General features: G+C 34.9%; 1 protein-coding gene across 1 annotated transcript in view; it reads left to right on the top strand.

Moving 5' to 3' along the window:
* Positions 1–3,006: 3,006 nt before the first annotated feature.
* The window catches only part of LOC121410548 (homeobox protein HMX1-like), a 29,402-nt gene continuing 5,237 nt past the window's right edge, over positions 3,007–27,171 (top strand). Inside the window, exons 1-2 of the mRNA XM_041602712.1 lie at positions 3,007–4,396; positions 14,965–15,163. Of these exons, the coding sequence (XP_041458646.1) occupies positions 3,610–4,396; positions 14,965–15,163 (986 nt within the window). The 5' untranslated portion in view covers positions 3,007–3,609. The remainder of the gene's footprint in view (positions 4,397–14,964; positions 15,164–27,171) is intronic.

Below are 27,171 nucleotides of genomic sequence, written 5' to 3' on the forward strand. Positions count from 1 at the left end.
ATTTTATGTTGAATTTTAGGGTTTTTAACATTGATTATGGCTAATTGAAATTAATCAATTGAAATGAATTGTATACTTCTTATTTCAAGCTTTAAAATGATACCAAAATTAACCCTATCTAGGCCGGGGTATTTTGGGAGTTCGTATGGCCGGGGGGGGGGCCTCCCAGCCCCCCCCCTTTGAGATCTCAGCCGTCGACCGCACGATCGCGCCGAAAATTGGCACGCAGGTTGTCTGGGATATAATCTACAAAATTGTCAAGTAATTTATTTCATGCGAATCGTTATTACTTAATTATGCTAATTTATGCGTGATTAGTATGTGAAATCATACTTTTTCCTCAAACTCCATAAATAAAGCTCCAAATGTTCTAATTTTTGAAATAGAAACTCTTTGTGATGTTCTTAGCAAGTGTACATGAAAAAATTGTGATATCAGATCACTTTCTTATGTATTATATTGTTTTTTGCAATTTCTTATGTATTTCTTTGTTTTTTGGACCTTTTGTTTTTCATTGGGTTTTTTCAATGAAATTCGTTGGGGACTCTTCTAAGATCATAAACAGCATAGAATACATACATTTAGGTCAGAAAAACTAAAAACAATCATTTATTTATGATGTTTGGTTGAAAACACAATTTACATTGACTTTGTACACGAAATCACGTTTTTGAGCAATTATTGGTCTGACATGCACTTACATAACGTTGCGTAACTTCGGAACCGCGTACCCGGATGACGCAAATTTGTTCTCAAAAGTTGTGCAAGACTTGAAAGTAAAAAGTCAGCGAGCAGCGCGGTCAAAAGATTTTGCGCGGCGAAAATATCGTGCAACTCGGGGGGGGGGCTCCGAGGCCCTATTCACTTTAGATATCTTGTCTTATGCGACGTCAAAGAGATTGTGAAAATACAAAATATCGGTGTAATATACAAGTTTAATTCCTCTGATGAGAAAAGGGAAATTCTAACGGCTTGGTCGCTTTGAGTTCCCTGACCATTACATTTGAGAATGTTTGTAGCCTATTCTGTAAATACGTTATTATCTCAACCCAGACAAATACACAAGAGGCGAGTAAATGCAGTAGCTAGGTTTCACTTTAAGCATTTTCTCATCGGTAACCAGAATCCCCCATGAAAAAGAAAAAAATACTGATATTTTATAGGGGTGACATTTGCGTTAAACCCAATCCCCTTAACTTCGACTTATAGCTACTTTAATCAAAGTTCTTTCAGATGTTAAGTTTCACTCTTGTAAAAAAAATCTCTCTTTCGCTACGCTCACTCGGATATACAGTATATACAGTGCGTATCAAAAAAAGTTTACACTTTGAAAAAGAGCTGGGAATTAAAAAATATACAACATGTGGGTATTTCTTTCACATATAATATTGGTTTAGGTCTCATCTTTCAAATGAAAGTAAAAGTTTTGACAGAATGTTACAATTGAGTGAGCACTGTCCATTTCTGTAAAGCTCGCAGAAATCTGTTTGCGCAGAAATGCTCGTTTTCACGCTGTGTCAAGGGGAAAAGGCAAAATCAAACTTACCCTGCGAAACATTTCTCATACATTTCCCTTGCACTTTTAGTCAATTGAAATAAAACGGATATATTAAAGCATTTTGTAACAATTTTGCCACCCAAATTGAAATTTCAACATTTAGTGAGCACAACCTTTACCCTTTTTGTGCCAGCTGGATCTGAGGACATAACTGAATCTGAACAAAAGTTTACATCAGACATCTCCAGCATTGTTTTTCAATGAGTTATTATTATTTGAAGTGGGTTTACATTTCATTTTTCATCTAATACTTGTTTTTCCACACTTTTCCCAAGCTTGACAATGATTTACAAAATTAAAATCAAGCCTAAGCCATTGCATGTAAATCACATCTCAGTGTAAAGCAAATAACGTCTCGATAGCCTCGGTGTATGGGGGAGTGGGGTGGGGCGCAATGCACTCTTCGAAGTGTTTTGGGCAAGAAAACAAGTTTAAAAAGGTAAAAGATATCTTCAAATCAATTTATCTAGCTAAATTCCACGTTTTCTTCATGATTAAGGTCTACTTTTATTTGCATAACTATTTCAAAGTTCTGCGCAAATCATTTTTCACTAAATTTTCAAAAGCAAGTGGTACTTACTCAAGCGGAAATATTTTTTGACAGTTATATCGTCATTTGCTTAAATGGACCTATACTAATGTTAAAATGTGGAAAAATCTTCAGGAAATTATAAATGTATAATTTTACAGGATTTTTTCGAAGTGTAAACTTTTTTTTGATACGCACTGTATATATTGTATCATTTTTTTCTGTGAAAATGAATAGATAAGAATATTTCACTACGCCTGCAGAGGATAACACAGACCACCTTCCAGATTGTCAGTCTTGTCCTCCAAAGGGAGCAATTATTGGTGAAAATAAAATATTTTTAAATAAATTTTTATATAGTATGAATATGCCTTTTTTCCCTCGCTAGAATGATACGTGCCTCGCTTAACCATTGGGTATATACCGCCAATGGGGAGGACTGATATTATAGATCCCATGTTGTCCATGATAGGCAAGTTTCCTTGTATTGGAATGAAATTACCACTTTCAAACATATATTACCCCCCCCCCCCCCGAACCCCAAATACTGAATCTAAAGAACTGCGCCTGGAAATATATGGTGCTATATTGTTTTATCTTTCTTTGTCGTCTACATTATAAACAAACTAAGAATACGAAATATTTTTAAAAGGTTAAGACCCTATGACTAACATTTGCGAAGTGCAAGAAAAGATCACAACGACCCCATAGATTTACATTCTCTATTGAGATTTTGAGGAGAGAAATGTGCTAACATTAAAAGCCATCGATTTCATTTTACACGGCTGTCACTTACAAACACGAGAGGTGCGCCGCATAACACCTCCGATTATTGACCAAATTAACACCCAACTTGTGTCTTTTTCTCATCATCCAAACACAAGCTATTACATGCTGTGCGGATCAGGGAGCGGAGAGATGTTAGCACTGCCATTGAATTGACGATGAAGCTTGACTACATTGTAATCCCTCTCTCATCATCATCGTCCCCGCAAAGACCTGCTCTTAGATATCGATTTGTGATCATGTCTCTTCTTTCTGTGTCTCTCTCCCTCCATCTCACCCTCTCTCGCTCACCCTTCTTTTTGAGCTCTCTTAAGTCTGTCTTGTTTAACTTGTTCGGGCAGAGCTCTAAAGCAAGCATGCTTCACTGACTGGCACGCCGTTTTTGACGCTTCTGCGCATGACGTGAAATTGTAAAACACCACTTGGGTGTTTTTTCTTCTCCTTTCTATCTTTTCATTGCCCCTTCCTCTCCATCTCATAAAAGCTAGTGCTACATCACTTAATGAAGCGGCAAAAGTTGTCTCATTTAAATAAGCGTTTGCTTCCTTGTCACCATCATTATCTAATGGTGCAGTTGCTGAATAGCAAGGTGTCAAATATGGCTTGGTGATATTTTATCAAAAACTTTGGATATTCGAGTCAGTATATCGAAGTTCAAATTTGTGGGCCTTTTTTAAAGCAAGGGCCTTTTTCGCGTAGCTAACCGACTTTTAGAATTTTTGCCGACCTCTTGAAAATGATGACGACGACGGATGTGATGTCGGAGCCGAGATCGGACAATGAATCGGTGGATTTTAGCGGTGATAATATGTCAGGAGATGACATGGACGAAAGAGCATCACTAGACTCTTGTCGTGATGATCAACAATCACCGTTATCAGTGTCATCACCACCCCTTCATCCTCATCATCACAACGAAAATTATCACCATCTTCATCATCATCATCTTCATCACAACAATCATCACTTTGAACACAACTTCCCTGTTGGTCACGCACCTGTCTTGATACCCACACCACACCAACACCTCATCGATCACCGAAACGAAAGTCACCCGGCATCGTCTTCGAGCACAACCAGGGCTTCGTTTTCCATCGCAAACATCCTCAGTGGTGATCATACTTCAACATCGAACTCGAAAACCGAATCAAAACTTGACAACGACATCACAGACAAGAACAACAATAATAACGAATCAAGATTAGAGCGTTCTCATGGAAAATCTGAAAATGAGGACTTGTCGAAATCAAAATCATCATCAATGCCAACTCGTGGCGTGGTCAGACCTGAAAGGGAAGGTGGAGTTGGTGTAGGTTTGGTGAGACCGACAGCGGTGCGCGAGCTCGGGCCCGTTCCACCCATTGGCCCGATGATGCCGAATGGTCTGAACGCATCGCCGCTAGCATCTCCGCTGGCTGAATACCACTACCAGCTAGGTGTACCTCACTCATTGACGGCAGCGGCTGCTACTCCGTGGTCACCGTGGTGCCAGCCCGCTGGCTTCGGGAGGCCTCCCGTATCAGGTCAGTACATATAATTTATATGTATCTTCTATCCAATGATACAAGAAGCCAAGATATCGAGTGATTTTTATAGAATTATAATTACTTTTTCTTTGATTGGGTATATCCCTGAAATATGGAATTTCAATTCTATGAATTTAATTTATTATAGGTTTCAACAAGAAAATGTTCCTATCATTAGATAATTTGTTGCTAATCCTCTAGAGATAGATATATATTACATTGTTCTTTGTTGAAAATTATTCACTTACAAGCGGACTATATATTCATTGTCTATATAATGAACTAATCTCTTTAATTGGTCATTTGCATTTCATAATTTCGTTTCTTGACCAGTATTAGGAATGTATATATGTCTTACTCACAAAATACTTCCATATAATTTCGTCGTCTTATTATCGCATTTAAGTTGACTTATCAAAATAAAAGTGTTTCAATTTGAGTAAACTAAAACATAAACCTTCAGGAAAGTTTTTGAAAATTGTATGATTTGCTTTTCGAAATGGAAATGATCTTTAATGATACAAACTCTTGAAAAGGGAAAACTCCAGACGGAACTTTTGTGTACCATTCTCACTTTTCAGTACACTAAAAGGATGTTTCATTTTTTTCATTTTTTTTTTGTTGCAAAGTAAAGGTCCTGATAATATTGCTTATATCGTCCAAACCTGTTTGATACTTACTTTGATGCCTTGACAAAATGTTTCTGCTCCTATTACAAGACTTTTAATTGTTGTTGTTTAAAGAAAAATACCTTAAATGTGTACTTTTCTGATCTGTTGTAAATATTTCCCATAACTTTCTTTTCCAAATATTGTTTTCATTTCAGTTTTGTCTATTATCAATATCTGTTTTTATATCATTCGTGATTTTTTTTTCTTGAGAAGCGATTACATGCCCGCTAATTTCACGACTTTCTTCTAAGCTTGCTGCCATAATTCTATAAAAAAAAATCTTATAAACTAGAAGTTAAAACGGATTTCCTAATGAAAAAAAATGTGTAGATTCCATAATATTTGTCACCATACTTTTCAGATAAGCCTTTAAAAAAAAATTGATTGTCAAAAATATCTACAAGCTTTTCAAAACTGAATGTTATCACAATTTAAATACAACACGTTACATGTGATTGTATGTATAGTTATGTTAAATTGAGCTTTCAATTTTACTTACCCTTATTATTAAGATATATGATTTTACAAATTAATGTGGATGTATGTGCCAAAAAGTGATATATCTTCTTACACCTTGTTATGTATATCAATATTTTATCAAGGAAAGGGGGGACTAAATTATTCGTACTGGAAAAAAACTACCTGCAACCATATCTAATTTCACTTATGGGTAAGTGGTTCCCCTTTTATCTGGTAAAGTACCTTTTAGCTTTAATTTCTTTTATTCGATGTCAGTTTCCATAATAGGTGAGTGCTAAATTTCATTTCCTTATTAAAACAATTGTCCACTGAATTAGTTTTAATTTAGCGTAACCATATTTTTTTCAGGAAAAAGAAAATAAAAATATTACTTTATGTTTGAATATCAACGTTCAGATAAAGATTTCTAACATTAGTTATAATTTTTATGATTGACCGTATTTCAAAATCAATTCAATGAATTTTCATGCTGAGCTTCCTTATAAAGTGTTTGCATTATCAATTTTTCAAAATCGAAACTTTGTTATTCAAAAGATAAAAACTGCAAATAGATTTACTAAGAACAAGGTAAATTTAGAAACCAGAAAAATTAATAAGTTGTAATAATGATATGTAAATTGGTTTTATTACCTTGGTATGTGTTATCAGAACAAGTACAGATTATATAATTGGAAAATAGAATTTAAAAACCGGTAAACCACCGTCTATTATATAGTTCCTCTCATCCATCACAATTAATGTTTCATGACATGATCCCCTCCTACTTCGTATCGTGAGCTCGTTATTCAACAAAAATGTGTTACACGCTAGGATGGACATCGATTAGACTCATCGATTACCAACAATTGGATCTCAAAACACTTTCACATCATCATCTCATACAATCTTAGCCCCCGACAATCATAATCCCTCTCTTTAAAAGTTCCCATACTTTTTCCCTTCGACCCATCAGTTTTAAGACCATGTTTTCCGCTTCGTAACAATCATCACGACTGCATCAGTAACAATAGTTACTATGGATTTTGCGCATGTGCCGTCTGTGTGAAATGTGACTCCTTCTTAATTTTATAAGAGAACAACCTTCAGTTTGTTTTTAAAGCTTTTAAGTCATGCTAAATCAATAGTTATCTACACAATGGATATATATTGATCAAGAAACATAATAGTCCCGGTCACTCAGATGTCACATTTTGAAGAGTGAATAAAGTGAAAAAAAATGTACTAGCACTCTTTAAATTCATGAAAATTGAATACTTGTAATTATAATATATACAGGGAATTACTAGCCACTACCGATATAAAAAAAGTTTAAAGTTGTCAATAAAACAAAATCAATCGTAGAATGTTGGTAACCGGGGGAAGTAAACTTTTGGTTAACTTGTTTAATTAACCGAGCTAATGGTACAGCTATCTTACATTCAAGATTTCGTTTCGGTGACTGATTTTCTTCTAGTCATTAATAATTTATAACGCCGACCTTGTTCAATATCTTTCATCTTGCTCACTCAACCTTTTCTAACGTCTTAAAACCCGCAAAGCGTCTAGAGTGCGTTCCTATTCATCCACAATAAGAAGTTATACCGATTACTTGTAATATTATTGATATTTCTCCAGACAGTTAATCTGTTCGGCGTTGAATAGCCAGAGGAAGGGGGTTTTGTTTGTGCTGAAGGTTTTTAAGAGTGTTTTGCTTGCGGAGCTGGTACTAAACTAATAAAAGATCTACTGTAGACAACAGGCATGCGACGCTGGTCGATTGAGCCATGTCGGTAGGTGGCTTGAAACCAAGGCCATATCTTTACTCCGTGGAATAGTTGCTTTGTTTCAATGTCTCTTTAAATCGTCTTTGACATGACATGTGATCGATGTTAGATCTGGGTCATTAAAAGATAATTAGTCGCCAAAGTCTATGTCTCTGAAATTAATGAAATTAGGAAATACTCTAACCACAAAGATAGTCAAGTGTTCATTTGTTAAAAAAGTTTGAAGTTTTTATTTCGTTATTCTTCTTGTTTATGTTTATATTAAACTTAACATTTTCATCCCATACTAATGCAATATGCGCAAACAACTTTGATAACATCGATTTTCTAGATCGATCAATTTTGTTTTCATCCAGCGTAGATCAAGACCATGTATCTTTGGTAACCTGGTCAATGAAATGGATGTTGGTTTACTAAGGGAGTAAACAGGCTGAAATAAAGTTAGTTCTATAGTGTTTGATATTTGGATCGAAGATAAGGAAATGCTCGTCATATATAACTGCCATACACATTCATGTAGCAGGCGATAGAGAGAGAGAGAGAGAGGGGGGGGGGGGACTAATGTACTTGATTGATGTAATGTTGATAATAATATTAATCATAATGTTGATGGTGGCAGTGGTGATGGGCGGTGGTTGTGGCGTGGAGGTGGTGTTGATATAATATAACACTGTTTGTAGCGGCATGGAAAAAAAAACGGGGAGAGGAAGCTCTTATGTTTTTAGTGGTACTCAAATGAAACGAGTTATTAAATCGCTGATAAAATGCTCATTATGTCACAGGAGACAACACAAGATATAGATCAGAAAAAGAGTTCAACTTGCGAACATCTTTGGTGGTAATACAATGTCGACATGGGTCACGAGAAGGATGTTTGTGATTAAACATGATGGGTCGATAAAGACTTGGATGCTTTTTCATTCTTTTGTCCTCTCTTACTATGACCTTCCTCTATGTCTGCTAATAACCCCTGCTAGTCAGGTCAAGACCCCAACCACTGATAGATTCAATGTTTAAAAAGGAGGCGGGACTTCAGGTATCCCTAAGCAACCTGTCTTTTGTCTTTCGTTTATTGTTGTCGGTCATTGCCTTCTAAGGCGATGTATATCTTGATCACTTTAGCTCTCTCCAATTTGATGGTTCACGAAAGAAGCTTATGAATATTTTTAAAGTAATACATTTTGTATTCCTGTTACCTTTTTATATTTCATTCATCATTTCATCAAATCATATGTACTTTTTGTCGTTCTCTGATGATTTCATGTAAAGTGAATGATTTGACCTCTTTTGAAAACATCTCTAATAATTAGGAAGGGCAATTATTATTTTTTTAAATATGAAATGCTATAGCATTAAAAAAATAGTCCGCGATAAGAAAAAGAAAAGACAAAACTAGCATTGGCGCAGTCCATTAAAAATATACGTCTCCTGTTTAAACTGATCAGGGGATGATATCTGACTTGTATATTTGTCCAGTATATAGACGTGTTTGTATATGTATATATATATATATATAAAGTTAAACTTTTAAATATCTTGACAAGAATCTTTGTTTCTGCACATATGATGGTATAATTTTTTTTTCTTATTCAATTTCAACTTATTCAACCACACAAAATATAAAAATCATAGTGAATATACAGATGATCAAAATAATATACAAAACATGGCATGGACCATTAAAAAAATGGTTGTAACAAGTGACTTAGGAGACAAAAGATATCAAAATAACAAGCTGCAAGCAACTTTAAAATGTGAATTTCAAAATAAAGTCAAATTCTAAATGTAAAAACACAAACGCACATACGCGCACGCACCATGATAATATACAGACTTCCAAGTAAATAATTCATACAAAGTCTTTTAAAACAGGATAGAGATGTACACAATCTCTATTTGGAAGCGGATTTTACATTTACATAACGATAAATGCTAGAGAATATAGAGAGGAAGAAAGATTTACTTTAGAAACATGGAAATGATGTTTTTTTTGTCGAGTAGCGTATGAATAAATATTTGGTTTGAGAGTAAACATATTGCTATATTTCACATGAAAAAATGTCAATTCTTAACCAGGTACACAATGGGTAAGTATTAATAGTGAGTAATTTATGCTAAGGCAAAGTGTGGTTCTTTCTCAAAAGGGGTTTACTCTACTCCGGAATGTAACAGGCCCCTAAAATATCTGTTCTGTGTAATAAAATAAATGATCTCACATTGCATCAACAGTCCGATATTGAATATCAATCATGTTCGTGTACAATTCAATTAAGTTCAGTTTAACGACAATTTTGACAGTTTTTCGGTCAAAGCTTAACCAAACATTATATTCAAAACGATTCTCTGACGCTTTTTCATAATTCTGTACGATTCTGTAGATACCTTTTTAGAATCGCTTCGATATTGCGAAGGGATTATCAAAATAGAGGGGTTTATTGGCTTAATACTTAAACAAGAATAAAACTGAGGAATGAATTTAAATCATCGACACATCAACATCTTGATAGATAGCCATTAATTCCTTACCCTACGTGAATGGAACATCTCAAGCAGGTAACTAATCATTGATTAGTTACAGAATTACTATGCCTTTCTCTACACTCTAAGATATTGCGTAAAAATGCTCCATCAAGGTAATTATGTGTCCAACCAACATTGGGCATTTTTATTTATCCAGGGTGATGAAAATTTTGCCCATTCTAAAGTAATTGCTGCTTATGTTTTAACCTTACTGGACAATATGCTTCCCGCATTGGGTAAAATACTGCCCCACATTGGTCAGACTCATAGCTAACATCTATCAAGATGTTGATGTCTTTATGATTACGTATATATATATATATTTTATATAAATGTCATGCTTTGTATAAATAAAACGAACTTTTTATTTTTTAAGCAACAATTCACTTTAGATTATCCACAATGTTTCGATGATTTAAATTCATTCCTCAGTTTTATTCTTGTTTAAGTATTAAGCCAATAAACCCCTCTATTTTGATAATCCCTTCGCAATATCGAAGCGATTCTAAAAAGGTATCTACAGAATCGTACAGAATTATGAAAAAGCGTCAGAGAATCGTTTTGAATATAATGTTTGGTTAAGCTTTGACCGAAAAACTGTCAAAATTGTCGTTAAACTGAACTTAATTGAATTGTACACGAACATGATTGATATTCAATATCGGACTGTTGATGCAATGTGAGATCATTTATTTTATTACACAGAACAGATATTTTAGGGGCCTGTTACATTCCGGAGTAGAGTAAACCCCTTTTGAGAAAGAACCACACTTTGCCTTAGCATAAATTACTCACTATTAATACTTACCCATTGTGTACCTGGTTAAGAATTGACATTTTTTCATGTGAAATATAGCAATATGTTTACTCTCAAACCAAATATTTATTCATACGCTACAGAATTACTATGCCATTCTCTACACTCTAAGATATTGCGTAAAAATGCTCCATCAAGGTAATTATGTGTCCAACCAACATTGGGCATTTTTATTTATCCAGGGTGATGAAAATTTTGCCCATTCTAAAGTAATTGCTGCTTATGTTTTAACCTTACTGGACAATATGCTTCCCGCATTGGGTAAAATACTGCCCCACATTGGTTGGACTCATAGTTACCCTCGTGCTGGTTAAAATTTTACCCAGTAGTTTTTTTTTTTACAGTGTAACATGCAGTCATAGTGCAAATAAAGAGAAAATATAGACCTGCCCCATGTGTCTCAAAACATACTTAAATTTGAGTGAGAACTAATATGAAAGAGAAAAAATCCCGCCAAGACAGAATCGACTTACGCTATCGTCTGCGTATTGCAGACGACATTTTGATTTCAATCAATGAATCGTGTTACTATACATCTCCGATACCTTACGGTTCGCTTACAACACTATTACTTACAATTACACCAAGCTTGGGATACGGCTCAATGTCGAGATACCCCACAGGTAAAGACGTCTTTACGTGAGACTAATAGCAATGATTTAAGAAGAGCAATCAGTGATCACGATTGAAAGACAGAATAATCTTTAAGATTAATAGTTTATGATATGTCACTTGACCTAAAGATAACAACCGCTGTGAAGATATATCATTAGATAAACTCTATATGTTAAATTTCACATTTGCGAATATTAATGTATTATGATGACTTATTTTCATGAAACATGTCAAATGCGTTTCCTAAACACATGAATGTTACTAAGTTATGATATGATTGTTAACTACACAGAGTGCGTCTGTCAAATTCTCTAAAATAATTATCAAGAGACAGTTTTTAAATTCTCATATCTTAACCTAAACCACAACCATAACCTCATAATTAAGAACATAACAGCAATGAAGAAAATTTAAAAGGGATGAACAAAATTACATACCCGAATTTCAAGGAGAAAGTGCTAGCAAGTAATTTTGTTTTCTATCTTTATTTTGTTTGTAACTGAAGATTAAGAATTTAACTTTGTTGAATTACTATACCATATATTCATAACAATTTGAAACTTAATTGTTATATCTCGGCAGTCTCTTACATTCTTCTCTTTCTTTCCTTTCTTCCTTATTCTTATATTTTTATTTTTGTTTGCTTGGATGCAAAACAAGTTTAAAGGTGCTTCAACCAGTCAAACTTTTAGCTTATGTTGCAACACCTTTGTATGCTCATTATTTACTTGTGTTTCGTATTTATTTATATATTTTCTGTGTATTCTTTTACATTGTAAATTGTGAACATGCATGAAAATATTATAAAGGAGTTTTGGTAGAACCAAAAGGAAAGAAAATTTGAACAAATACGGGAGAATATGAAGAAGAAATGATACAACAAACTGACAACAGGAAATAGACGTCAACGTGGAATCATTGAATACTGATATAAGATACATGTATATAAGATAAAATTCTCGAAGTAGTTCTTGGCTTAAGCATCTTTGAATGATACTTGATTACATTCTAGAAATGGATCTCGGTTTAGGCATGTTGAGATAAATTGCCATAAAGGAAACAAGGTACAGATCATTGTTGTAGAGGAAAAATACTACATAATGAAACTTAAAATGTGGATTAAATCTTCTTTCATATCATTCTCCCTGTACATGCTGTATGAATTGTGTACAATTTCATGGCGCCTCCAAGATATAAAATCGACCTTAATGCCCTTTCTTCAATTTATAAAAAGAATATCGTATCAGCTTTCACAAGCTTAATCAATCGCGGAACTATACAACTCGAACGACTGACCTAAAATCCCCGATGTATTCTAACAAGACTCCATTACTCTTAAATAATGGGCTGAATAGCATTCTAATGGCAACCCTATAGAGATACATACAATAGGCCAAATTATGCTTTTATACCTATTAAGTCATCACTAGTATAATCCAAAGTAAAAACATTTATCATCGATAGCTGCTTTCATTCTGTTAGACATTCATTCAGGATAATGACGATTTTATTATCGATCCATGAGATAAACTCAAGCAGAGTCACATTTCTACTTCAGACAGTCATCACAAAGTACTTTCCATGTCGTCTGTCGATTTAACATGTTTAGCCTCAGATAAAGTAACCTATGAAGAAAATACGATATAAATATAGTTGATCGACCTTGAGGGTCATTTTGTCACATTGCATCCTGCACGCCCCATCGACTTTATAAATAGCTCTCCAACTAAATGTAAGTCTTTAAGAGTTAATCGAACCAATCGAGCACGTTTTGTTGAAAAGAGAGGACCGCCTCATCAATCGTTTGAAAAGAAGTCACTTACCGCATTTAAACATGTTCAATTCACACTAATCGTATTGGCAAATAGTGCGTACAAAGTGCCGAACAATGATGGTGTTTTTATATCTTTTACTTTGAAGGGGAGATGGCCAGCCAGGCGAGAAAGATAGATTTTGTAGCACTTACTGGCCTACTCACAGTTGACGTATGATAGATAGGTCTTCTTTTCTTTAGCAACTCAAGCTTGAGACTTGTTGCTTCTTTTTCACTTCAAAGAACAGAAATCCCTGCCATGATGCGTGAGATTTGTTTCCTCAAGTCACCCTTAGCAGTTTTTTTTCCGAATGGTTACAATTGACAAGAAATCTTTTTTAAAGTTACGTTCTCTGGAATGTGAAGGAATTTGAATTTTCTTGGATGTGAAATTTGAGATTTTAAGGAAAGAACATGAGGTCATGACAAGAGTAGCATGTTGGGCTGTTAGATTTATCAATGACTCTTCCTTTTTTAAGTATTCAGTGTCTCGTATTTTTTTTTTTATATATAAACGGATCTGATAAAAGTGAAGCATGGAAGCCTACATGTCTATTTCATGAGTACAAACGTCAAGCATGAACAAGCTCATCTGTAATTTGGAAATTTGTATTTCAACTTTATTTCAACCTTTATCTATATCTCAGAAAATTAGTTGATGAGTGAATTCCGTTTAAAAAAGCTGAAATAGTACCCAATTTCATCACTATACAGTTCGTCCCACAAAAAATCGAAACCGAGATTTATCGATGGTTTATCATAACTTAATCACAAATACAAAAGACAAGTGACCTACCATTTTAAAGCTTAGAATCTCTTCTTTCATCTGAAATTACTTATACTATTTCTCATTGACGCATGATTGAGCAAAAACAATTTGAAGAAAGGATACAAAAAACTCATGTGGCGGGGGGTATCTGAATTTCAAAAAGAAAATCACGTGCCCAAAAAGTTCAATATCTGCTCTCTTATTTGATACCTTAATCACATAAAATGGTCAAGAAATAAGAAAAAAAGTTCTGTTCCCTCGAAACAATGCTTGTATTTCCATAATTTCATTAAATAAGCGTGTTTTCACCGGTTTCCCGCAATAGCTATCGCACGGTTAACAAAAGACTTAATGCATGGCTGAGCGTCAACAAAACGGAGTGTCGAGTGAGTCTGAACGCTAGCCCGAAAAACTCTTCATTTTATGAAATTATTGAAATTCAAGCCTTTTTTAAAATAACCAGAACTTTGTTATTTCTTGACCATTTTCTGTAATTGAGGTATCAAATTAAAGAGCAGATATTGAACTTTTTAAAAATTTGGTTTTCTTTTTGAAACCCAGATACAGCCCGCCAAGTGACTTGTGGTATCCCCTATTTAAATTGTTTTTGTTCACTCATGCGTGAATAAGAAATAATTAAAGTAATTTCAGATAAAAGAGGAGATGCTAAGCTTTACAATGGTAGGTCACTTGTCTATTGTATATGTGATTAAGTTATGATAAATCATCGATAAATCTCGGTTTCGTTTTTTCTGGGACGCACTGTATAATAGCCATATACTCAAGAATAGTATTCTATCCTACTTCAGTCCGTCTCGTGCCAGAAATCATATTCTTTATTTTTGAATAAGGGGCACAAGTTTGATTCATTGTTCAAATTATTGTATCTTTTCTCAGTGCATAACAGTTGGGTAATGTTCTTTGTTACTGCTTTCCTGTCTTTATGAATAAATGTGATGGAGTGGCTAAATTTATATAAAACACCAACGTTTTTTACGATTTAGAACATAAACATGTCCACTCACCGTCACCTCAAACAGAAATAATAATGCCATGGTCATGAATTATTTATTTTTTATTTTTAATTTAATAATTTTATCAAATCTCTTTGGCACAGGTCCTAAACCAGTTGGAAGAAGACCGAGGAAGCCGGGAGTTGATCGGAAACCTCGACAGGCCTATTCATCCAAACAACTTGAACGACTTGAAGAAGAATTCAAAGCTGACAAATACCTGAGTGTAAGCAAGAGGTTGGAGCTGAGCATGTCACTCAATCTCACTGAGACACAGATTAAAACATGGTTCCAGAACAGACGGTAAGTTACATATCTGGTGAAGACAATTATTGCAGAACCTAAAAAGAGTTCCACAATAGGGCACGCACACTTTTTATTGTTACCCACAATCATCCACACACAGAACAGAGAGTAACATATGTAACGTCATGTCACCCAAAGGATTATAATATAAATGGACCTAAAGTAAATCCCTTGGGAACACTTATTACACCCAGGAACCAACTACACATTTTCATCCAAAATTGAAAAAAAAAATGACATATTAAACATTACATAGTTATCACAGGGTGAAGTTGTCTGAATCATACGTTCGGTTTAAACAGACACGAAATTAATAATGAACACTGCTTACTGGATAACTATATCAAAATCAATAGTTTATGACAACATGTTCTAAAAACTAATGACATGGCAAACGATGCAATGTCTATATAGTTTTAGGAACGTAGACGAAACTCCTTACATGTTGGACAAAGCTAGGTGACACCTAAAGACAATTTTTTGTTTGTTTATGCTTGAACGAATGGCGACTTTTTTGTCCATGGTACAAAAAGATGACTTACGCGACAATGAAGGAAATAGGCAGAAGGGAAAGAAGCAGTCTGAATTTAGAACTCCAAATCAATTGATTTGCTCTTTGCATTAATTTTTGCTTACTTTGGAAATATGAGTCAATTTAATACCCTACATTGTTAGTGCTGGACTGTTAGTGACTTTTAATTATGCCGTGTGTACATGAGATTTGATATAGAAAATGGATATGGATTTGACGTAAGTGTGACTTCGAAAGAATAGTATATAGATTAAAGTAATAGTTTGAAAAACTATTAACATGGACATTTCGTCTTCTTTACTAAGCATGTTGATTTGATATGTTTAAATAAGCATACTTCTTTTCTTTTTGTACTTCAAGGCAAATGTCTAAACAAGACATAAATTTCTGACTTTAAAGATTAATTTATAGCATATTACCTATCCGTACTATGCATAGAATAAGTGAAGAATTGAATTATTTTACCAAAATTGACCATAATCAAATAGTCATACTTATGCAAAGAACAATTCATTTGATTAGGTGAATTCGATTCAGACTGTTATTTTCATTGTGCTCATTTCTTTTATTTTGGTGCAAGCCAGTTTATTTATTTACCCTGCAATGCCTGCACGACAATGATATTAGCATTCTGTCAACACAACGCATGGACACAAATTCACCCTTTTTATGAGATCTGATAGAAAAAAAAATTGGAACAGCTGACAATAAGTAAAATATTTCCTTCATATTAAGAAATGAAGTTTTGACAGCTTTTTCAAAAACGTAACATTTTTTTTTGAAAGGCACTAAGCATATTGTGTGAAGGTTTGTGTGTGTGTGTGTGTGTGTGTTTGCGTGTTTATTATACGCGTATGTGGACGATAATAATATTGCTATATTCGACGATCTGTCGACACATTCAAATCTACCGTAGATTGCGAATAACTATACAGCATAGCTTTACTCAAGTTTACATTCAGAAGATTTACAGACAGGGAGGAAAAAAAATATTTATCGTAAATATTGTATTTCTGAATATGCATGATGATGATGATTGAGGCAATTTCCGATACATTGGTCCATGCTCAGTACCTATCTCCGAAACAAAAAAATTATATAGATCTTGATTATAGATTCAACAAAGATTCAAAGATGAGTTCTGTGGTTACATAGATATGTATTACTAATACACACAAAAAACTATAATTTCCTTCAATTCCGTTTCTCCTATATAGGCATAAGGCAATATCTTACTACTCGTATGGTATCCTAAAAATAACCATAAATCTAAAAATGATGTACACCGTAACGTCATGTCGTAACTGCATTCGAATATTGTCAATAATCGTAGTTCGTTTTCTTTAATTCATTTTTTTAAATTTTCATGAATGAATTAAGGGGAATGTACATTTCATTTTCGCCAATCAATGACAAGACTAAAATAAATCAGAAAGATAATTTAGAAAGGGTGAAATAAACTTTGAAAGGTTTCAAATATCTTCCAAAACAAACATGACAAGCACATGTCACGTGAGAATGCCAATTTTAGGGATTTCTTTTCCCTCCTCAATTTCTCTTCGAAATTAGATGACCCGCAAGTGAAAACCCCTTACTTTACAATCGAAATTTCTTTCTCGAGAGAAGGAAGCAATATAGATAAATCTGTCTTCCTTGAAGAAAACAAAACAAGAGCGAGAATGGTTTCAAATGACGCACAAAACTATCGAATTGCTCCATACGCCACAGCCTACGGATCAGGCATCCGCTCGAAAAAAAAATACTTTGGAATCGCCGCGATGGTACCTGTAAAGCGTCTTTTTCCTCATTTCTCTCCTTTTTGCCCTGCTCAGTTTTGTATTGTTTTACCTTATATAACCACTGGCCAATGTAGGTCTACGCCTAGACAAGAGTAATCACACGATCACATGACCCGTGTCGGTTCTTCTGATCCAACGCCAAACCTTGAGCAGCATCCTGTCATTCCCAGTGGCTTTTGTACTTCTTTCTTTGACATTGCTGTTGAAGCTATTTCTCGATCCTACCTAGCTACTCGAGGCAGTGAGACCGCGAGCTGGAGGCATTTTATTAGGAAGTTTCGTTATTTTCAGGGATGTTTTGGTATCGAAAATGTGTACTTGACCCGCAGATGTGCGTGTTTTCAGCTGTTATGTGATCATGAAAGCCCAATGGCTAAAAATACGAGAGATGGGACTTTCTTCGGTTTCACTCTTTCGTAACGAATGTCAGTCTCAGTTCCACATTGGACCTAATCTCTCTTGCTATCTCTCCATCTCATTTCTTTCTACCCATTCTCTTATCTTGCTCCTTTCTGTATTATTTTTTCTCCCTTTTTTTTGGGGGGGTAGGCTTCATTGATAAACTTTTTTATATCGTATAAGCTTGTTCCCTGTTCTGTAATGACCATAACATCCCACAGATTGTGGATTATTTTGCTGCGTTGCCAATTGTGTAATTCTTTAAAATCAGTTCTTTTGGGGACATAGTTCCGTTGCCGTATACTCCCTTATACAGTCGGTGATCCTTTCCAGTATGTGTACCCAGAGGCTGTTGTTTTTTCGATTTTGTGTATCACAGTTCGTTATGTTAAGTCGTAATGTTTAGATTGTCTCTGTGTGAATACAGAATGGGAATCTTTGATCACACTGTTACTGCGATTTATTGCAGTGTGGTACTTATGTAACTGTCAAACTAACGTCACTCCTTCATAATTTATCAAATCGAGATAGGTATGTTGCACTACCTCACTTATAGCATAAACCTATATAATATGCTTATATAGCCAAGTTGCAAATTGTGATAGTTAGACTCGGGCATTCTACTACTATGTCACGTACACAGTCTCGTCACTACCGTTTATTCTACTCAACTAACCAAAAGGTCGACTAATTTTTGGTATAAACTTAAAGTTACACTTCTACATTATACTTTAACAGATACTTTTGTGTCCACTCTTTACGTTGATACAAAATGAGAGTTTAAAACATTCCTTTTCACTATATCTGAACATTAGTATTAATAGTCCAAACTATGCCGTAGGAGTAATCGATTCTCCAATCACAACCTGAGTGCGAAAATGAGAAAGACAAATTGGGTTATGTCTTTCCTCTGGCAAAGTCTAGATAAACAAGGTTAAATAAACAAGCTTGTCAGAACCCTAGGCCCTCGTATTCTTTTTTTTTTGTTTTTAACGTTTACATCGTAGTTCTATTAACAACTTATTTTTGTCATCTTTGAGTTTACACCAGATGAGGATATTGCCATTTGCTTCAACATTTTTCCATTAGAAGGTTTGATCCGATCTTCTGAGACTAAGCCGTAGCTACGTGCATCCGGCACGAATAACGAAACTTTGAATTGCGATCGATTTTGGAGCGATAAGACCAACGTGAATGCAATACGCAGCTGTCACGCGCCTCCATGCACAGCTAAACCGTTATTGGCGCGCAAAAAATCCGTAAAATTGGTGATTAGTCTTCCCCCGGTTAGATAGTATCAGAGCCTAAGCCTTCAAATATGAAGGTTTGGATATTCATATAAATAAAAATAGGATCAGGTATATTTTGATAACAATGAGTATTTGGTTTATTATTCTTAACTCATGTATAATGATTGTTAGACTATCAACTGGTATTTTCTCGTTGTGACTAAGAATTATGGAATTGCGTCCTTTGTTTTAGAGTGCTTAAACTAAGACTACTAATAAGTAGGCATTCGTCCTCCAAAATTTCTCTGACTTTGTGACAAATAACCGCATGGCAACCTTTCTGCACCAATGAGTGTAGGATTGGCAAATTAAATCAATTACTCTGCATCTAGGTAACCGCGAAAGAACGGTGTAACCGATTAAATCCATCTTAAAACCTTATTCTTGGAAGACTTATTCAACAAATTGGACGAAATGAGTTTCAGTGGGAATCATTAAGTAGTCGTCTGCGGTGAATTTGGTTCTTTAGGGGATGACACTCCTTGGTTTGCATCACTGACCCTTGTTTGAAGCATCCCACCTTCAGTCGCCTTCCTCGTTTTGGATACGTTCTGACATAGGTATTAAAAAATACAACAACCCAAAAGATGCTCTTTAGCTTGTCGCTTGCAATAATATCACGCATTCATATTATGTAGACATGTGCTGGATAGAATATTTTTTCGTTAATAATTTGTATTTGTTTTTAATTTGCAATCTCCCATACATTTCAAGTCACAGGGAATGCAGTTTTAAAGTTCCTACAAGTGGTTTCCTTGTCACGCTTAGTTTTGGCGCAAATTGTTTTATGGGACGCCGATTTCGGCGGCAAGCATGTTAGGAACGCATCCTCAAGAATCAATGCATAGCCACCCGCACTTCCCCATGAAAATCAATACTTAATGCATTTTACAAGATAATTATTGCAATTATTTCAAATATCTCCAGGGCTAAATAGTCACTATTTGCTCGCAAATGGTAATTTTTCACTCTGCTATTACTATTTCGATTGACGAATTATTGACCGTATACAGCCGGAGACGGTGGTGATAGAGGAAGGCTATTTTTACCTGTCTGTGTGGATGGTGTTTTGGTAAACCCGTAATGTGCCAAGTGGAGATTTAATCGCTGGCTTGAGGGTGGGTTGTTTCGCTTTGAACTTTTAATATTCAGTACTCCATCAAACCAGCTCACAATGAAACTAATGCTTTATTAATCAAGTCATTACCACTAAACAAACTTTGCCTGCGCGTTGTCGGACAAGCGAAGATCGCCGCGGGTTTCAGCCTGGTTTCGCTCGACCAATACTGACGAGGAAAATATCGGAGATTGCATTGATTTGACGCAGGGCGATATTCCCTCTGGGTGCAGCGAAATTGAAAAGAAATTGGATGACGAAGGGAAACGGGGCATGTTTTTCCCTTCCTGGATTGATGAGGTATTTTGGGGACTCTTCATAGCCGATTGGGTGATACGACGGCGGAAAAGGACACATTATACATGCATACAGCCGTTATTGAATTCTCATAGCCTCTCTAAAAGGTGGCCTTTAACCCAACACCTCATCAATTTCCTATCACATTGCCTGAAAACGTAGAGTGATACGGGAAGAACATGACATGACATGTTATCCCTCGTCAAAATTCTACCCCTAAGTACTAAAACTTATTCATCTTCCAGCAAGCACATAAATGTTGCCGGTTTTTATACGACCAGTGGGGACTAGTGCTCCGTTACAAAAAGGTCTACAATCGTTTGCAAATTGGCTATGGCTAATCAAATAATGTGCAGAATTTTCACTATCAGCCAACTGGGATTTTTATTTTACTGCATGGGTCCCGATGAATACCACCAAATGCTTTCTTTCTAAACAACTCGTTATCTACTGAAGATAGGCATTGGGAGATTATCAGACCCTTTTTTGTAATGTATTCTTATCAAAAAGAAATTTGTGATCTTTAGAGAAATAACAATTTTGATAAACTTGATAATTTTGTATGGAAAGAAATAAGTCATAATATTGATACAAATTTCGATATTTAAATATGTTATTCTAGAAAGAATATATATTTTGACCAAACCTACATGCTTTAAAACATTGACGTTATAAAATTCAAACAATTGTGATATACAGTGAGTTATTACTCAGCCAAAATAAGTAATAGAAATTATATCAACAGTCAAAGTCTGTTTTTGATATTTTCTAGACATATTTATATACTCGTGCGTATGAGAATTTGCCATAAAATTAATAGAATTCTTATATTCAAAATTGAATTAATACGATCATGAAAACATTCAAAACAACCGGTTATTAGAGACAGACACCGGTTAGTACTCTGGCAGTGAATAGTTTGAAGTGGGACACGTGTCAGTATAGATAATGTTGATTTCATGAAGCTCTGCTTTAAATCACCCGCCTGAAGATAGCTCGTTTAGGACCATTATCCATCTGCTAAAAACTGAAATGCAAATAAAAGCCTGCGGGCTACGATAGGAGATGGAACAATGCTAATATAGATTCCTCTTCTTTTGGGGTTCTTCCATTTTGATGTTATGCCTTGGGGTGATTCAGCACACCCCATCCCCATTCTACAATACTTTCCATCTTGCAAACAGCTTTATGAAATGGTTTGACATCGATCGTGGCTTTTAACCTACCTCGCGTGGATTTTATCGGCTCGTTTGGCTACTTTTAGGCGCAAGGAATTGGTCGAAGATGGAGAAGAGCTATGGCGCTGACACATCAAGGGTTCTTCTTCTTGATAGAATGAGACATATAAATGTTCCTCACGATTTTCTGCATGTTATTATTTTCGAGGACGCCCTCGAATAAAATTGATTTGATCACCTAGATATTGACGATGAAATGAAGGCTAGATTAACATTTGTGATTGTTTTCACCCTAATCTATTCTATTTATTGAAATAAATCAACCGTAATTCAATTCTGAGATGATTGGTTAGTCTAGTGTTAAATTGGTGGCTGTTAGGTTTCAGAATTTACATTCTCACGTTGATCTTTTCATAATCTAAAGATATTAAAATGAATATCCCATTTGCAACATGGTTAAAACATGCTCTATTTGGATGGACATTTTTAATAGTTCTTAAAAAGGGGAATTCAATGCTTTTCATGATTTTCTGTGAATAAATAATCAGATTAGAGAAAAACTTATATTGTTCTATGTTGAATAATAAATGAAGGTATGGAGATCACGATTTAATAGCAAAAGTAGATAGGACGGAGAAAAACTAAATTGTTCAATGTTAAATAATTGATAAACAAATGTATTGATTTCATGATATGGCAAAATCAAGATTTTAGTAAGCTACAAGGTTTAATGAGAAAACTTCGCTGAGTATTATCGAAACCTTGAATTCATAAGCTCCTGTATGGTTCTGATTTATTGTTTTAGATGGACGACTTCCTAAAGTTATGATTATAGCATATTTTGATTATGACTGCGTTTTCTAGATATCGATGAATAATAGTATCAGATTTCCTCGCACTGAAAAACACAATGAAAGCTAGCATTGTTGCATTTCTTTAGTGTTCGTCCATCCGTCACGAACATTATGACACACAACTCCGCAATTGTAAGTCACTTTTCTACCAAACTTAGATGGAAGATGTACTCAGGGGACCTGCATGTTATGCTGCAGTCGGAGGTCTCACGGTAAGGTCAAAGTTCATTTTTAGGTCAACATTGAAGATTTCATGCAAGATCCTCTTATGACACAGAACTACGGATCCGTAAGTCAATTTCAAATCAAACTTGGGTTGTAGCTGTACTTAGGAGACCTGCATTGTTTTCGGAGGTCACATGGTAAGGTCAAAGGTCATTTTGAGGTCAACATTAAATCTTACATGCAAGATTCTTACGACAAATGTTTTTCCATCCCAGTTATTTCACAATGACTTTGATACAATTATGTTGCATGCCCTTGCAAATCGCGATATTTCTGGTCATTTTCACAAATGGGCGAGACACAACATCGCTTATAATGCCTTGTTTAGTTATCAAATCTTTTTTCAGTATATTTCTATTCCATTTTTACTATCATTATGGATAACAAGAAAAAAAAAGTAAGAGAGAAATGGGTGAACGGTGTACAAAAAAATCATAAAAAGTGCCCAATGATCCGAACTATATTTTGACATTATCGATGTCGGCTTGTAATAGCTTGTAGCGATAATAGAGATATGAAACATCCTCTTACATGACACTATTATTGATCGGTCTGTTTGTCATTTCTTTCGTCTGTCTGTCATCGATAAGAGATTAAATCATTAACACCTCATGTTGAAGCAGGATGGATTCAGGGGATACACCAAGGGGTATAAAAATGAGCATCAACCGGGGCTAGAAGGATGCGTGTTGTTCAACAAGCAGGAGATGGTTAGCCAGCTCATCATGGCAAATAATCCATATTTAGATCCGGTTTCTTACCATTGCTCGCCGACATCACTATGGGCGATCGCAATGGGAAATATCGAACATTTCTCTGCACAGAACAGTTTTGATTTGTATTATAATGTCTTTTTGTGAGAAGTGCATTGCGCGGAGGGAAGGGCGGATTACCCGATACTTTTGAAGCGGCTGGAATTAATATCAGCTCGTCAAAACAACGCAGTGTCCCGGAGGTTTAAGATAGTATAAATCTTATTGCCGTATGCAGCAAAGGAAAGCGGATCTGTGAGGTTACCAGGAGCATGGCTGGGGTGAGCAGACAGGTTGTCGTATCGCTTTGATTCTTTCCAAGAGGGTGGTTCTGAGGCTCTCGGGGAGCTTACGGCGCGAAATGGGTTCAATGTTCAAACAGAGAGAGGGGCTGGCTCCGGGATGAACGCCATGTTTACCTTGCCAATGTGCCCACAAAGTAGGCCAGCCTCAAAAACTTAAGGAGCGCTATGAAGACGTTTGAAAGCAATTGATGGGCGTAAAAAATGCGAAACATCATTGTACCAAATAATTTTGGCTTTAAATGTTCAATCTTACAACTGTAATTTGTCTTTCAAAAGGCTTTCTTGATAAATGTGCATTTCTCATTGACAAAAAATGTTTATTCTCCTTTTCATAATAAAAAGATTTTTTTGTACAAGATGCTAACGTTTAAGTATAGAATATAGCAATATGCCTACTATATATTAGTAATGGACTAAATATTCATTCTAGATTAAACTTAATCTTAAACATCGAGAGAAGGGGGATCAAAATTGTACTTTGAAAGAGAAATTACCTCTCTCATCATACGTTTGCGATCATTTTTTTATGGAAACGAATTAAAGGAAATGTACCGACCAAGTCTTGCTGGAAATATATGCTTGGACAATTATATCACATTATAATCATAAATATATCCTGAGGTCGATAGTCTCCCGTTTATCATGTCATTTTATTGATTTCATCCTAATTTAATTTTGTTCGATAACATCACTCTTACAAATCCAATCAAAGTCGTAAAACTCCGTCGCTTAGTAATTGAACATTATTTTAAAAGACACTCTGCGTATTCAGTGTCAATGGAGCTACGGGCCATGCAGCACATCGTATAGTATTTTGCTGGTCCCGATCAGACGACATACCTCGGGCAAGAATCATCCCGCCGCCAACTTTCTCGCCAAAACGCCTCTAGAATGGGGCACGACCCTAACGGATATAAGCAACCAACTATCAAAATTAACTCTTCCTCATTGGTAGCTATGTACGAGGGCTCGCGCTTTTGTGCGTGTTTATAAATACTACGCTCGCACAAACATATACACCCTCACCCACCCACGCACACCCAAACAGATGAAGGGTGAATATTATTTAACAAATAGGTTGGATATATCAATTATAAGTCGTTACGATTAAATTATATCTAGCCGCAATGTCATGATATTTTTCCTAGCTTCTCCCTCTTTTTTTTAACCATACCCTATTCCTTTTTTTATTCATATTTCCAACTTCTTATTTCTCCTCTTTCCGTCTTTCTCTCTTTCTAGACTTTGGTCTTCTGATACTGTCTTTTTTTCTTCTTTTATGTTTTTGAAAGACCGAGGACTTTTCTTTTCGCTATTGGATGTTCAAAATCAAACAAATTGATTAGTTTTATTTTGAGGTGCCATGTCCGAATGGCAGGTTGAGTGGTCTAAGGCGTCCGACTACACCATGGAAGTCCAGTGGGCGGTATTCTGAAAACGTTCTTATCTTAATTTTGTTCTTATCTACGTCACGATCTCAAGTTGGTATTCTGAAAACGTTCTTATCTTTTTCTTATCTTTTGTTCTTATCTTTTTCTTATCTTGCTAAACATCCTATGCTGAGCGCGTAAATATATTACTTGCGCATATAATACAAAAGCGCGCTAAAAGATAAGAACAAAATGAAGATAAGTGGTATTCTGAAAACGTTCTTATCTTTTCTCTTTCTTATCTTTCATGATATTTACGATAATATTTAAGATAGCTAGAGGGTTATCATATCTCACTATGTCCGCGTTCTTTCTTGCTTAAAATCGATGGCCACTAGTAGTAACAAGTACCCACAATTATTCCTCCACCCCTTTTCTTTCATTCATCCTTTATTTTCCGTCTCTTTTTTCTATCCCTTTTTTCTTTCTTTCTTTCTTTATTTATTTTCTCCTTTTCTTCCTTTCTATCTATCTGTCTTTCTGCCTTTCTATGTGTCTGTCTTTCTTCCTTTCTTTAAGTTCATTCTTCATTTATATCTTTTGTTTTATTCTTTTGAATCTTTACTTTTCTTTTGCTTTGTTTCATTTATTCTTCATCTTTCTCCCTTTTTTATTTTCCCTTTTCATTTTATCCCTTTCTTTCTTTTTTGAATAAATCTTTATTTCTGCTTTTATTCTTTCCCCTTTCCCTCTTCCTTTCCTTTTATTTTCTTTTCATTTTTCTTTCTTCCGTCACATTTTTGTAATCTTTTTATTTCTTCCTTATTTTTTTCTTTCATTCTTTCGTCTTTATATGTGCTTTTCCTTTTTTCCCCTTTTTCTTTCTTTCTTTCTTCCTTCCCTTAATACCAATTTGTTCCCCTTATTTTTTCTTTCCTTTTTTCCATTTTGGGGTTCTTTTGTTCTTGTTTTGTTCATTCGTTTGTTCTTTCTTTCATTTTTTTTAATTTCTGCTTCCTGACACTCTTGTGTCTTATTTACTTTCTTTCTTGTGTTTTATTCTTTATTTCGCTCATTCCTTTTCCGTTCATTCTTTATTTACTCTCTTTTTTACTTTCCTCTCTGTGTCTTTCTTCTATCAATTTAAAAATCTTTTTCTTTATTCTTTCCATTAGTGTTTTTCGTTTTCTTTTTTTTATTCTTTCTTCACTTTTCCTGACTTTTCATTTTCCCTTTTCGTTCCTTTTTTTTCTTTGAATTTACCTTTCTTTCTTGTTATCTTTCTTTAATCTTTCTTTTGCTTTAATTTTCCTTTAATTTTCTTCTCTCTCATCTTTATTTCTTTGTTCCATTTTCCTTTTCCTCTCTTCTTTTACTTTTTACATTTTTCGCTTTATTACTTCATTTTATCCGTTTTTAAATCTTTTTTTATTTTGTCCTTTTCCTTTTTTTTCCTTTAAGTTTCTTTCTTTTCTTTCTTTATTTTTTCTTCCTCACTTTATCATTGATAATCGTTCTATTTCCTTTTCCTTAATTTATTATTTTTTTACTTGCTTACTTTTGTTTACTATTTATTTCTTCCATTATTTTCTGCTTTGTTCCTTTCATCTTTATTTTATTTCTGCTTCATTCTGACACCTTTCTGTCTACTTTCTTTCTTCATATTTTATTCATTATTCGTACATGCTTTCTTTACTTTTTTCCTTTACTTTCTTTCTTTCTTTATTTTATGCACGTGTCTCGAAATAATAATCAGTCATTGCGTATAAAATGCCCATTTCGCGCAATGCGCCAGAAACAATGTGCGCACAGCGCCCATGATATTCTCTTGACATAAGGAACGCTTCTATTGGTTAAACTGCCAATATAAAGCACATTTTGATTGGTA

This window comes from Lytechinus variegatus, chromosome 3 (genome assembly GCF_018143015.1).
Source record: "Lytechinus variegatus isolate NC3 chromosome 3, Lvar_3.0, whole genome shotgun sequence".
NCBI classification, from domain to species: domain Eukaryota; kingdom Metazoa; phylum Echinodermata; class Echinoidea; order Temnopleuroida; family Toxopneustidae; genus Lytechinus; species Lytechinus variegatus.